This window comes from Camarhynchus parvulus, chromosome 29 (assembly GCF_901933205.1).
Source record: "Camarhynchus parvulus chromosome 29, STF_HiC, whole genome shotgun sequence".
In the NCBI taxonomy this organism is placed as follows: Eukaryota; Metazoa; Chordata; class Aves; order Passeriformes; family Thraupidae; genus Camarhynchus; species Camarhynchus parvulus.
In genome coordinates, this window is record NC_044599.1 from 1,517,868 (window position 1) to 1,529,550 (window position 11,683).

Sequence of the window (11,683 nt, forward strand, 5' to 3'; positions counted from 1 at the left end):
CTGTGACGGTGGCACTTTGGGATTGGTTTAGAGTGGAAGCTCACTGTCTAACATAGGTGATAGGTATTGGGAAGTAATTGTAAACACTGTACACATAATTTTTAGTATAAAGACATAACACAGCCCCTGGGGCAGGCAGAGTGCCTGGAACTGTCCTGCTGGATGGACCTCAGCAGGGCAGGAGAAAAACTTTTATAGATAAGACGCAGTAAACAACCTTGAAGAGCTCCGACTCATTCCTCAAGTGCTTGGGCTGGGAAAAGAGATTTTTAACAATCTCGGGGTCACAGTGACCCAAAAGGCCCCGAGAGAGCTCCCCTGAAGGGAACCCGGAGGGGATGAAGGGTGACCCTGCAGCTGAGCTGGTGTCCAGCCAGGCTCTGGGACAGGAAGGAAAGGAGGGAACGGGCAGGTGCTGTTCCAGGATGGGCTATCAGCACCAGGATCTTCCCGGGAGGAAGGCTCCACCCTGAGGCCACAAATCCCAGGGAAAGGCAGGCAGCAAAGCACCACAGAGCAGAGATTTCACCAACAATAAGCCACAACTTTATTAACCGATAGAAATAGTACAAATTTTAAATTTAGTCGTATTTTACTCTTCTCTGAAACACCAAAAAAGGCTCCTCCCTCCGGCGGCTACATCGTCAGTTCCTGCGGGGAGGAAGAAGTCAGGAGGCAGCTCAGAGACAGCAGCTCCACCCAGGGACCCCCCCAAAAGCTGCTGCCCCCCGGGACTCACCATTATCGCGTTTACAATGTCGTTACTGTTGTTCTTGAGGGCTCGCACGGCCTTCGCCCGCGACACGTTCGCCTGCGACATCACCAGCTCGATGTCTTTCACCTCCACGCCGGTTTCATCAACCTCAAAGAGAAACAGAGCCCAGGATTGGTGCCATTCCAGGCTTGGGATTGGATTGGGAGCCAGAAGGCCAGGCCTGCACTGCCAACACCCCAGGGCAGGACCTTGTGCTCTCCCTTTGATGAAGGACAGGAATTTGTGGATTAACCCCATGGAGAGGCTGGGGAAGGCCTCACCTCCTCTTCCTCGCTCTCCTCCTGCACTGTGGGGGTCTGTGTGTTTTCCTGGATGTTGGAAACGGGTTCTCCTTGCACTTTGAACTTTTCAGCAGCTGCCAGCTGAGCCTGCTGGGACAGGTCTTCAATCTGCAGGAGGGAAGAGAAGGAAAGGAGCAAGTGATGCCAGTCCTGGGCAGTGCCAGCACATTCCCTGGCAGGAGCCACACAGTGCACAGGTGACAGGAAGGAATGCTGCCCTGCTGGTGCCAGGCTGGGCTCACCTTGGCCTCTCCAAAGACAATGTAGGTGTCTGACGCCGGGCTCTTGTACACGTCTGGCTTTGTGATGACAAACAGGATGTTCTTGGATTTCCGGATGGTGACTCTGGTCACTCCCGTCACCTGGCGAAGGCCCAGCTTGGACATTGCCTGAAAAACACCAGGGAAAGGTCACTGAGGGAAGAAGAGCTCTGGAGCCGGCCCAGATGTGCCCAATCCTCTCTCCAGACTCCAGATCCAACGTGTGCTGCATGGATCCACATGGAAATGTGCATTTACTGCCACGGAGCAGCACATCCAGGCTGCCAGCTGGAGGGAACACCCCAATCCAGGTCTGGTGAGATCCCCAGTGTCCCTCTGAGCCCTGGGGCTGCTCACCAGGGACAGGCGAGGCCTCACCTTGCGAGCTTTCTTCTCACTCCGGCTCTGTTTTGCTTTGCTGACTGGTTCTTCGTCTATTTCGGCTGCTGCCGCGAGCTGCAGGGAGGGAAAAGGATCAGTGACAATGCTGGGGTGACACCACAGGGACCCTGATCCACCATGTGCCACCAGGGACACCACAGGGACCCTGATCCACCATGTGCCACCAGGGACACCACAGGGACCCTGATCCACCATGTGCCACCAGGGACACCACAGGGACCCTGATCCACCATGTGCCACCTGGGACACCACAGGGACCCTGATCCACCATGTGCCACCTGGGACACCATAGGGACCCTGATCCACCATGTGCCACCACAGGGCCCTGATCCACCATGTGCCACCAGGGACACCACAGGGACCCTGATCCACCATGTGCCACCTGGGACACCACAGGGACCCTGATCCACCATGTGCCACCATAGGGACCCTGATCCACCATGTGCCACCACAGGGCCCTGATCCACCATGTGCCACCAGGGACACCACAGGGACCCTGATCCACCATGTGCCACCTCCCTACCTGTGCCTGCTGCGTCGTGGCCTGCGTGGAGTCCTGCTCTTCGAGCTCTGGTACGGATTCATCGCTGTCAGACTCTGTGCCAGACCCTGCAGAGACACACACAGCCCACCTCAGCAAGGTCCAGGGCACGCTGGTTTGCCACCAGTCAGCCCAGTTAGGTGAATGGAGCATTCCCTGCACTCTGAATGCCGTCAGCAGGGTGGCACGAGTGGGTTCTCAGCCTTGCCATGGTGGGAGCAGGGTGCCAGAGCCCCACAGGTGCCCAGAGGCTCCAGAAGGAATCCTGAGGTAGCTCCAGCCTGTGGCACCAGCTCAAGGAGGAGGTGAGTGGCACTCCCAGCATGCTGAGGTGGCAGTTTAGTGGGACAGGGCCTCTCTGGAGTCCCCTCAAAGCCAGAACTGACACAGGGCACCGAGACCCCACTCACTGAGCCCCCAGGGCTGCTGCACACCCATGGCTTCACTACAGAGATAATCTAGGATAACCCCAAACCCCCCTCAGGGGGCCTGAGGGCCACCAGGATGATCTGGGATAACCCCAAACCCCCTTCAGGGCCACCAGGATGATCTGGGATAACCCCAAACCCCCCTCAGGAGACCTGAGGGCCACCAGCTGCAGTTGTGACCCACAGCACTGAGCACACCAGTTACTGAAGCAGAGCTGAGTGTCCCCAGCCTTGGAGGTCACCTGGAGGTGACCCTGATGCTCCCGTGCAGCCATTACCTGGATCCAGCCCTCAGGGCACACAGGAGCCTTGGCAAACCTGTCTGCAGGTGTCAAGGTGTGCCAACACTTCAGGCATAGCGTGGGGACATCCCAGTTTGCCACCACGAGGCCACCGCACGCAGCAGTGCCAGGCAGGTGGCATCTCCTCAGTGTGAAGCCAGCTCAGCTCATCTCATCTTTGCAGTGCCCATGCCACAAACAAACCACAGATCACAAAACCACAACCACCACGCCGTGCTCCGTGCCCGAGGACACGCGTTAGTGACCCATGGCACCGTGTGCCCAGCCCCGTCCCTCCCCTTGGCACACACTGGGCACGCCGTTAGTACCCCGTGGGCAGCCAGTGACACTCCATGCACGTCGTGTACGAAATACCCTTGTCATTCTTGAGGATGGGCTGCGGTGCCAGGACCCCCGTGGCAGGGGACAGCTCCAGCAGCACGGGTGGCTCTGGGGGGAGCAGAGGTGGCAGCTCCTCATCATCGTCACCAGGCGCGGATTTCGAGGGGGGCTTGGCCACCTTGTTATTGGTGAGGGGCTGCTGCTTCTTGCCTGGGCCTGGGGGCTTTGCAGGGGCACCAGAAGCTGGGGCAGGAGGTGGGGTTGTAGCTGCTGGAGGTGGAGTGGCCTTGGCGGGGCTCTTTGGAGGTGCTTTGGCTGCAGCAGGGGTGGTTGGAGGGGCAGAGGCTTTGACAGGGCTCTTTGGGGGTGCCTTGGCCTCAGTGGGGAGAGATGGAGCTGGGGTGGCTTTGACAGGGCTCTTTGGGGGTGCCTTGGCGTCTGCGGGGGTTTTTGGGGGTGCCTTGACCTCAGTGGGGAGAGATGGAGCTGGGGTGGCTTTGACAGGGCTCTTTGGGGGTGCCTTGGCGTCTGCGGGGGTTTTTGGGGGTGCCTTGGCCTCTGCGGGGGTTTTTGGGGGTGCCTTGGCCTCAGTGGGGCTAGATGGAGCTGGGGTGGCTTTGACAGGGCTTTTTGGGGGTGCCTTGGCCTCTGTGGGGCTTTTTGGGGGTGCCTTGGCCTCAGCAGGGGTGGCTGGAGGGGGAGTGGCCTTGACAGGGCTTTTTGGGGGTGCCTTGGCCTCAGCAGGGCTTTTTGGGGATCCTTTGGCTGCAGCAGGGGCAGCTGGAGCTGGGGTGGCTTTGGCAGTGTTTTTAGGGGGTGCCTTGTCCTCAGTGGGGCTGGCTGGAGCTGGGGCGGCTTTGGCAGGGCTCTTTGGGGGTGTTTTGGCCTCAGGAGAGGCTGGGGTGGCTTTGGCAGGGCTCTTTGGGGCTGTTTTGGCTGCTGGGGGGGCACTAGGAGGTGGGGTGGCTGTAGCAGGACTCTTGGGAGGCACTTGGGCAGGAGCTGGAGGTGTTTTGGCCTCAGGAGAGGCTGGTGGAGCTGGGGTGGCTTTGGCAGGGCTCTTTGGGGGTGTTTTGGCCTCAGCAGGGGTGGCTGGAGCTGGGGTGGCCTTGACAGGGCTCTTTGGGGGTGTTTTGGCCTCAGGAGAGGCTGGGGTGGCTTTGGCAGGGCTCTTTGGGGGTGCCTTGGCCTGAGGAGAGGCTGGTGGAGCTGGGGTGGCCTTGGCAGGGCTTTCTGGGGGTGTTTTGGCCTCTGGAGAGGCTGGGGTGGCTTTGGCAGGGCTCTTTGGGGGTGCTTTGGCCTCAGCAGGGGCAGCTGAAGGTGCTGGAGCCACAGGAGAGGATGGGGCAGTGACTGGGCTGCCCTTGGGAGGTTTTTTGGGTGCTCCAGGGGAAGCTGGAGCTGGGGTGGCTTTGGCAGGGCTTTTTGGGGGTGCCTTGTCCTCAGTGGGGGTGGCTGGAGCAGGGGTGGCTTTGGCAGGGCTTTTTGGGGGTGCCTTGTCCTCAGTGGGGGGTGGCTGGAGCTGGGGTGGCTTTGGCAGGGCTTTTTGGGGGTGCCTTGTCCTCAGTGGGGGTGGCTGGAGCTGGGGTGGCTTTGGCAGGGCTTTTTGGGGGTGCCTTGTCCTCAGTGGGGGTGGCTGGAGCTGGGGTGGCTTTGGCAGGGCTTTTGGGGGTGCCTTGTCCTCAGTGGGGGTGGCTTTGGCAGGGCTTTTTGGGGGTGTCTTGTCCTCAGTGGGGGTGGCTGGAGCTGGGGTGGCTTTGGCAGGGCTTTTTGGGGGTGCCTTGTCCTCAGTGGGGGTGGCTTTGACAGGGCTTTTGGGGGTGCCTTGTCCTCAGTGGGGGTGGCTTTGACAGGGCTTTTTGGGGGTGCCTTGTCCTCAGTGGGGGTGGCTTTGACAGGGCTTTTGGGGGTGCCTTGTCCTCAGTGGGGGTGGCTTTGACAGGGCTCTTTGGGGGTGTTTTGGCTGCTGGAGCTGGTGGAGCTGCAGGAGCTGGGGTGGCAGGGGATGGGGTGGCACCAACAGGACTCTTGGGAGCAGTTTTGGCTGCAGGTGGGGTGGCTGGAGCTGGGCTGGGAGGAGTTGCAGCGGCAGCTGAGGCAGCAACAGAGCCCTTGGCAGCATCTTTGGCTGAGGGAGAGGCAGCTGGAGAGGGTGGAGATGCCATGGGTGGTGTGACAGGGGCAGCAGGAGATGTTTTAGCCACAGGAGGGGTGGCCTGAGGGGCCAGGGATGGTGTGACAGGGCCAGAGCGGGCAGCTGGGGCAGTGGTTGGACTCCCAGGAGCTGGTTTGGCCACTGGAGGGGCAGCTGGAGCCACCATGGGTGGTGTGACAGGGGCAGCAGGAGATGTTTTAGCCACAGGAGGGGTGCCTGGAGCCACCATGGGTGGTGTGACAGGGACAGAGGGGGCAGATGGGGCAGTGGTTGGACTCCCAGGAGATATTTTAGCCACAGGAGGGGTGCCTGGAGCTGCCATGGATGGTGTGACAAGGGGACAGCTGGCAGAAGGGACAGCAGGAGCTGCTGCTGGGAGCACTGGGCTGGCTGGAGACCCTGGGACAGAGATGGCAGCTCCCAGTGCAGGTGTGGACAGGGCAGGAGCCGCTGGAGCTGCTCGAGGGGCTGGAGATCCCATGGGAGAGGCCTTGGCAGCAGAAGGAGCAACTGGGAGCAATGGTGGCACTGGGGCACCAGGGGCTGACCCAGGGGACATCCCAGCTGACAACAGAGGGATAGGAGGTGACAAAGGAGCTTTGGGGGCAGCCAGGAACACAGGGGGGGAGATGGCACCGACCAGGGCTGCAGCTGGGGCTCGGGGAGAGGCTGGAACAGCAGGAATTCCAGCAGGAGACACAGGGACTGTGGGATGTGGGGGCGATCCTGGGCTCTGGGGGGACACTGCCACCGCGGGAGCTGGCAGCAAACTGGGGGGCACTGGTGGGGGAGATGCCAGAAGGGGACGGGATGGAGGTAGGAGAGGGGCTGGGGCTGCTCCAGAGGGAGGAAGAGGAGCTGGGGCTGCTCCAGAGGGAGGAAGAGGAGTTGGGGCTGCTCCAGAGGGAGGAAGAGGAGCTGGGGCTGCTCCAGAGGGAGGAAGAGGAGTTGGGGCTGCTCCAGAGGGAGGAAGAGGGGCTGGGGCTGCTCCAGAGGGAGGAAGAGGGGCTGGGGCTGCTCCAGAGGGAGGAAGAGGGGCTGGGGCTGCTCCAGAGGCTGAAGTAGGAGCAGATTTCATGGCAGAGCTGAGAGCAGCTGGGAGAGAGCTGGGGCTCACTGTGGGGACAAGAGGAGCCGCTGTCACTGCAGCAGAAGCAGCAGCCAGGCCAGGTGACACCGGAGCTGGGAATCCTGGGGACAATGGGCTAACTGGGGCAGGCCCTGGAGATCCTGGGGCTGCAAAAGCCACGGGGGCCTGAGGAGCTGGAGGAGGGGCAGCGGTGGCTGAGCCCAGCAGAGCTGGGGCAGGGGGCTGGGGGGGCACAGAGAACACGGGGATGGCTGCAGCTGGGACCACGGGGGGGGACACAGGGCCTGGGGGGCCCTGCAGAGCCGGGGCAGGGCTGGGCAGCTGCGCCTGGGCGGACGGAGATGGAGTCAGAGGTGGGGAATGAGCAGCATGGAGAACAGCTAAAGGAGAGAAACAGAGTGAGCCATGAGAGGAGGAGAGACAAGGAGGGGGCACGCAGCCAGCCCTGGCATTCCTCTGGCTTCTGGCCCAGCAGGCACTGCCAGGGTCAGCACGGAGCAGGACGCTCATCCCCTTCTAGAACAGATTTTCCTGAGAGCCCTGCATGGCAGGAGGCACTCCCTGAACCACCAGGAAGCTCCAGCAGGCCAGAACTGCAGAGATCCAGCTCTGCCCTACCAAAGGGGCTGTCACAAGCCCTGTGGAGCCCCAGAAATCTGTCAGGACACCCAGGGCTGCTCACCAGCCTGGGGTCACCCCCTGGGCTGCAGGGGGCATAAAGAACCATCCAAGAAGAGGAAGGGAATGTCAAATATAACCCCAAAAAATAAAGATAGAAATAAATAAAATATCAAAATCAATATAATATAGTTCCACTGACATGTAGAATTGCTCCTGGAGTGCTCTGGGAGCCCCCTCCCTCCAACCAGGGGTGACTTGGGCAGATTCCCTGAGGGCACAATGACATGGGGGTGGTGGGGCCGAGCCCCTCAGTGCCCCCCAATTCCCTGGAAGCTGCTCACCAGCCTGGGGTCACCCCCTGGGCTGCAGGAGGAACAAAGACCCATCCAAGAAGAGGAAGGGAAAGTCAAATATAACCCAAAAAACAAATCTAAAAATAAATAAAATATCAAAATCAATATAATATAGTTCCACTGACATGTGGAATTGCTCCTGGAGTGCTCTGGGAGCCCCTTCCCTCCAGCCAGGGAGGGCACAATGACATGAGGGTGGTGGGGCCAAGGCCCCCAGTGCCCCCCAGTTCCCTGGAAGCTGTTAGGGTTAATGGAATGCAACCCCCAGAATGGCACAGGCTGGTTAATGCGGCACACCAGGGGTTACAGGAGTACCTGGAGCAGGGGTGGGAGCAGGAACGGGGGCAGCTGGAGCTGAACAAGGAGAACAAGAGTTTGTTAAGGCAAGGCCCAGTGAGCAGGAGCAGCTTCCAACTCCCCAGGCAGGCCCAGGAGAGCCTGGAGAGAGCCTGCTGGCCATTCCCAACACCAGCTGGGAAGCCAAGGGCACTGCTCAGGCCACAGGCCATGCCAGGGCTGGGATTCCAGCTCCTGAGAGCCTGGAGAGAGCCCTGACATCCCCAATGCCAGCAGCAATCAAGGGGCACTGTTGAGGGAAAAGGCCATGAGAGGATTCAGCTCCCAGCTCCTGAGAGCCTGGAGAGAAATCCCCAACAAAATTCCCAATGCCAACCAGCAATCAGAGGGCACCATTTAGGGAAGAGGCCATGCCAGGGCTGATCTTCCAGCTCCTGACATTCCCAGTGAAATTGCCAATGCCAACCAGTAATTAAAGGGGCACCATTTAGCGAAGAGGTCATGAGAGGGTTCAGCTTCCAGCTCCTGAGAGCCTGGAGAGACATTCCCAATGAAATTCCCAATTCCCAGTGCCCCAGCAATCAAGGGGCACTGTTTAGTGAAAAAGCCGTGAAGAGGGTTCAGATTCCAGCTCTTGAGAGCCTGCAGAGAGCCCTGACATTCCCAACATCATTCCCAGCAGCCAGTGGAGCTCCAAGGGAGGGCAGAGCCCAGCAGAGCCGGGCAGGGCAGGGCTGGTCCAACCAGCAGAACCAGCCTGGGCACGGTGCCACCCTTGGGAGCTGCAGAGCCCAGAGCCAGCCCCATTCCATGGATCCTGTCCCTGCCAGGTGCTGTGTCCCTGTCCCATTCCATGGATCCTGTCTCTGCCAGGTGCTGTGTCCCTGTCCCATTCCATGGATCCTGTCTCTGCCAGGTGCTGTGTCCCTGTCCCATTCCATGGATCCTGTCTCTGCCAGGTGCTGTGTCCCTGTCCCTTTTGTACTTTTTTCTACACAAAAACCATTAAATGTTTCTGGTCACCCATGTGCTGGGATGTGCTGAGGAGGGTGGGGGTCCCCTCGCTATGGGGAGGAGCTGGGGGAAGGGGTCCCCTGCCTGGACCCTTTCCTGACCCCATAACCCTGCCTGGACCCTGTTCTGACCCCATAACCCTGCCTGGACCCTGTCCTGACCCCATAACCCTGCCTGGACCCTGTTCTGACCCCATAACCCTGCCTGGACCCTTTCCTGACCCCATAACCCTGCCTGGACCCTGTTCTGACCCCATAACCCTGCCTGGATCCTTTCCTGACCCCATAACCCTGCCTGGACCCTGTTCTGACCCCATAACTCTGCCTGGACCCCCTAAACCTGCTCTGACCCCCTAAAATGTTGAATCCTGTCCCTCCCAGGTGCTGTGTCCCCGTCCCACCCTGGGATCAGTGTCACAGTCGTGTCCTGGCCTTGCTGCCACCTAGTGCAGTGACAAACGCAGGGAATGCCATCCCTGTCCCTGTCCCAGGAATGGGGTCCTGAAAGGTGCTGCTAATGCTCCATTTTACCCGTTTTACCCCAAATCAGGGCAGGCCTGGAGCTGGACAGCAGTGCCAGGACATTTCCTGCTCCAAGGAACGTTCTGGTGCCTCCCAAAGGAGCAGCAAGTGCTGCCAAGGGCACAGAACAGGCCGAGCCACCCTCCCCAGAACAATCTTTTATCCCTGCCTGCTCTCCCTGTTCCTTCTGAGCACATTCCTGATGAACACAATCATTCCTGCTTCTCCCCCACAGCCCCACCTTTGCTTGGTTCCTTCTCAAACCATCCCAAGCTAAAAGATTCCCCAAAACCAAAGGATTTCTGCCCAGAATCCCTCTGGATCAGCATGCACCAACCCCACATCTCCAGGGTTTCTCCAAGGAAAAAGCTGAAAATCCAAGGAGGAATCCCAAGGAAGGAATCCCAAATCAGGGGATTTGGGAATCCCAAAATCCTGCCTGAGGAATCCCAGGAGCAGCAGAATTTTGGGAGCTGAATTTTGAGAAGGACAGAGGAGCCACTGCAGGGAGGGCCCCAAAGAGGAATTCCAGCCACGCCGGGAGGGATAAGGAGCTCAGCAGCTCCTGGGAATCGTTGGTGCAGCTGTCACAGCAACAGCCACCACTCAGCTCCCTGCTTGTGTCCCCTCTCTGTCACCAGCCCTCTGTGGTGCTCCCACAATGGGGCAGATCCCAAATCCTATGAGAAACCCCCAAATCCAACAAGACAGATGTCCAAAATTCAACCAAAGACCCTCAAATGCAGTGGGGCAGACTCCTAAATCCAAAGGGACAGACCTCAAATCCAAAGGGACAGACACACACAATTCAGTGAGAAACCCCCAAATCCAACAGGACAAACCCCCAGATCTGACAGGACAGACCTCCAAAATTGAATTAAAGACCCCCAAATCCAAAGGGACAGACCCTCAAAATTCAGTGTGACACCCCTAAATCCAACAGGGCAGACACCCAAAATTCAATGTAGGATCCCCAAATCCAAAGGGGCAGACCCTCAAAATTCAGTGAGGGACCCCCAAATCCAATGGGACAGACCCCAAATCCAACGGGACAGGCCCCAAAACCAATGGGATGGGACCCCAAATCCAACAGGACAGGAGCCCAAATCCAATGGGACAGGCTCCAATATCAAAGGGACAGAAACCCCAAAACCAATGGGACAGGCCCCAAAACTCAATGGGACAGGTGCCCAAATCCCATAGGACAGGACCCCAAGTCCAACAAGACAGGACCCCCAAATCCAGTGGAACAAGATCCCAGATCCCATAGGACAGGTGCCCAAATCCCATACGACAGAATCCCCAAATCCAATGGGACAGAATCCCCAAATCCCATAGGACAGGTCCTCAAATCCAACAGAACAGGCTCCAATACCAAAGGGACAGCACCCAAATCCCATAGGACAGGACCCCAAATCCAACAGGACAGGACCCCAAATCCAATACCCCGACCCGGCCACGGCCGCTGCCTTCCTCTCCCACCCAAACCGAGCTCGGAGCCATCCCCGGTCCCGGTCCCGGGACTTTGGGACACGAGGAGTCCCCGCTTCCGTTCCCCGCGTGCTCCGGCCGGGAAACCGGCACAGAACCGGCCCGGTTTGTTTTACCCACAGCGAGACCACGGCACGGACACCCCAAAACCCCCGCGGGGGACGTGACAAGACTCAAACCGGGGTCACACAACCCCCGCCGCCACCGGGCCCCGGCGCAGCCTCCCCGGGGAAACCGCAGCTTCCCCCGCCCGGTGAGGGAATCCCGGGAATCACCCCTCGGTCTCACCTGTCTCCGCCTGAGGCTGCGGCAGCTCCTGCTCCGTGGCCGGGACGGTTTCTGTGGCTTCGCCGGGCATTTCTACGGGAATGGACAAACCGACAGGGCCGGGCTCGCCGGGGCTCCGGTACAGCCCGGGGGCCACCACCGGCAGCTCGTCCTTCCCACCCCATTCGGACACCGCGCGCCTCCCTCTACCGGGAAAATCTACCGAGACAGCTCGGCCGGACGGCACAGACAGAGCCCGATCCCGGTCCCGGTGCCGGGCCTAGGCCGCCTCCTCCCCCCGCCCGCTCTGCCCTGCCCGGCGCTCCCACGACCCCATCGATGGCCTCAACCGACTCCTTCCGGCCACTCGCTCATCCTGCTAGCGGCGAGCGGCGCCCCGAGCGGCGGATGGCGGGGGATGGCGGCGGATAGCGGCGCGGGACTCACTGTGCGGGGAGCGGGGCCCAAGATGGCGGCGGAAAGAGACCGAGAGGGCAGCGCGACTTCCGGGAGCGCGACTTCCGGGGCAGAGGGAGAGCCCTGGCAATAACGGTCCGGTCCGGT

The 11,683-nt window shown here is 60.0% G+C and overlaps 1 protein-coding gene across 1 annotated transcript; it reads right to left on the reverse strand.

The window, feature by feature from the left end:
* Positions 1-523: 523 nt before the first annotated feature.
* Positions 524-11,653, reverse strand: NACA (nascent polypeptide associated complex subunit alpha). The gene is made up of 8 exons (XM_030967067.1): positions 11,567-11,653; positions 11,141-11,212; positions 2,242-2,327; positions 1,695-1,772; positions 1,299-1,445; positions 1,036-1,164; positions 740-862; positions 524-651 (listed from the first exon to the last, which is right to left on the reverse strand). The coding sequence occupies exons 2-8, from the start codon at positions 11,208-11,210 to the stop codon at positions 637-639; spliced, it is 648 nt and encodes a 215-aa protein (XP_030822927.1). The 5' UTR covers positions 11,211-11,212; positions 11,567-11,653; the 3' UTR covers positions 524-636.
* Between the last annotated feature and the right edge of the window lie 30 nt (positions 11,654-11,683).

Bases quoted from the DNA above. Each gene is read 5' to 3' on its own strand.
- NACA (XM_030967067.1), bottom strand. From the start codon at position 11,210: ATGCCCGGCGAAGCCACAGAAACCGTCCCGGCCACGGAGCAGGAGCTG. The intron at 1,773-2,241 runs GTAGGGAGGTGG...CCCTCCCTGCAG, and splicing joins CCACGACGCAGCAGGCACAG to CTCGCGGCAGCAGCCGAAAT. The intron at 863-1,035 runs GTGAGGCCTTCC...TTTCTCTTTGAG, and splicing joins AGGAGAGCGAGGAAGAGGAG to GTTGATGAAACCGGCGTGGA.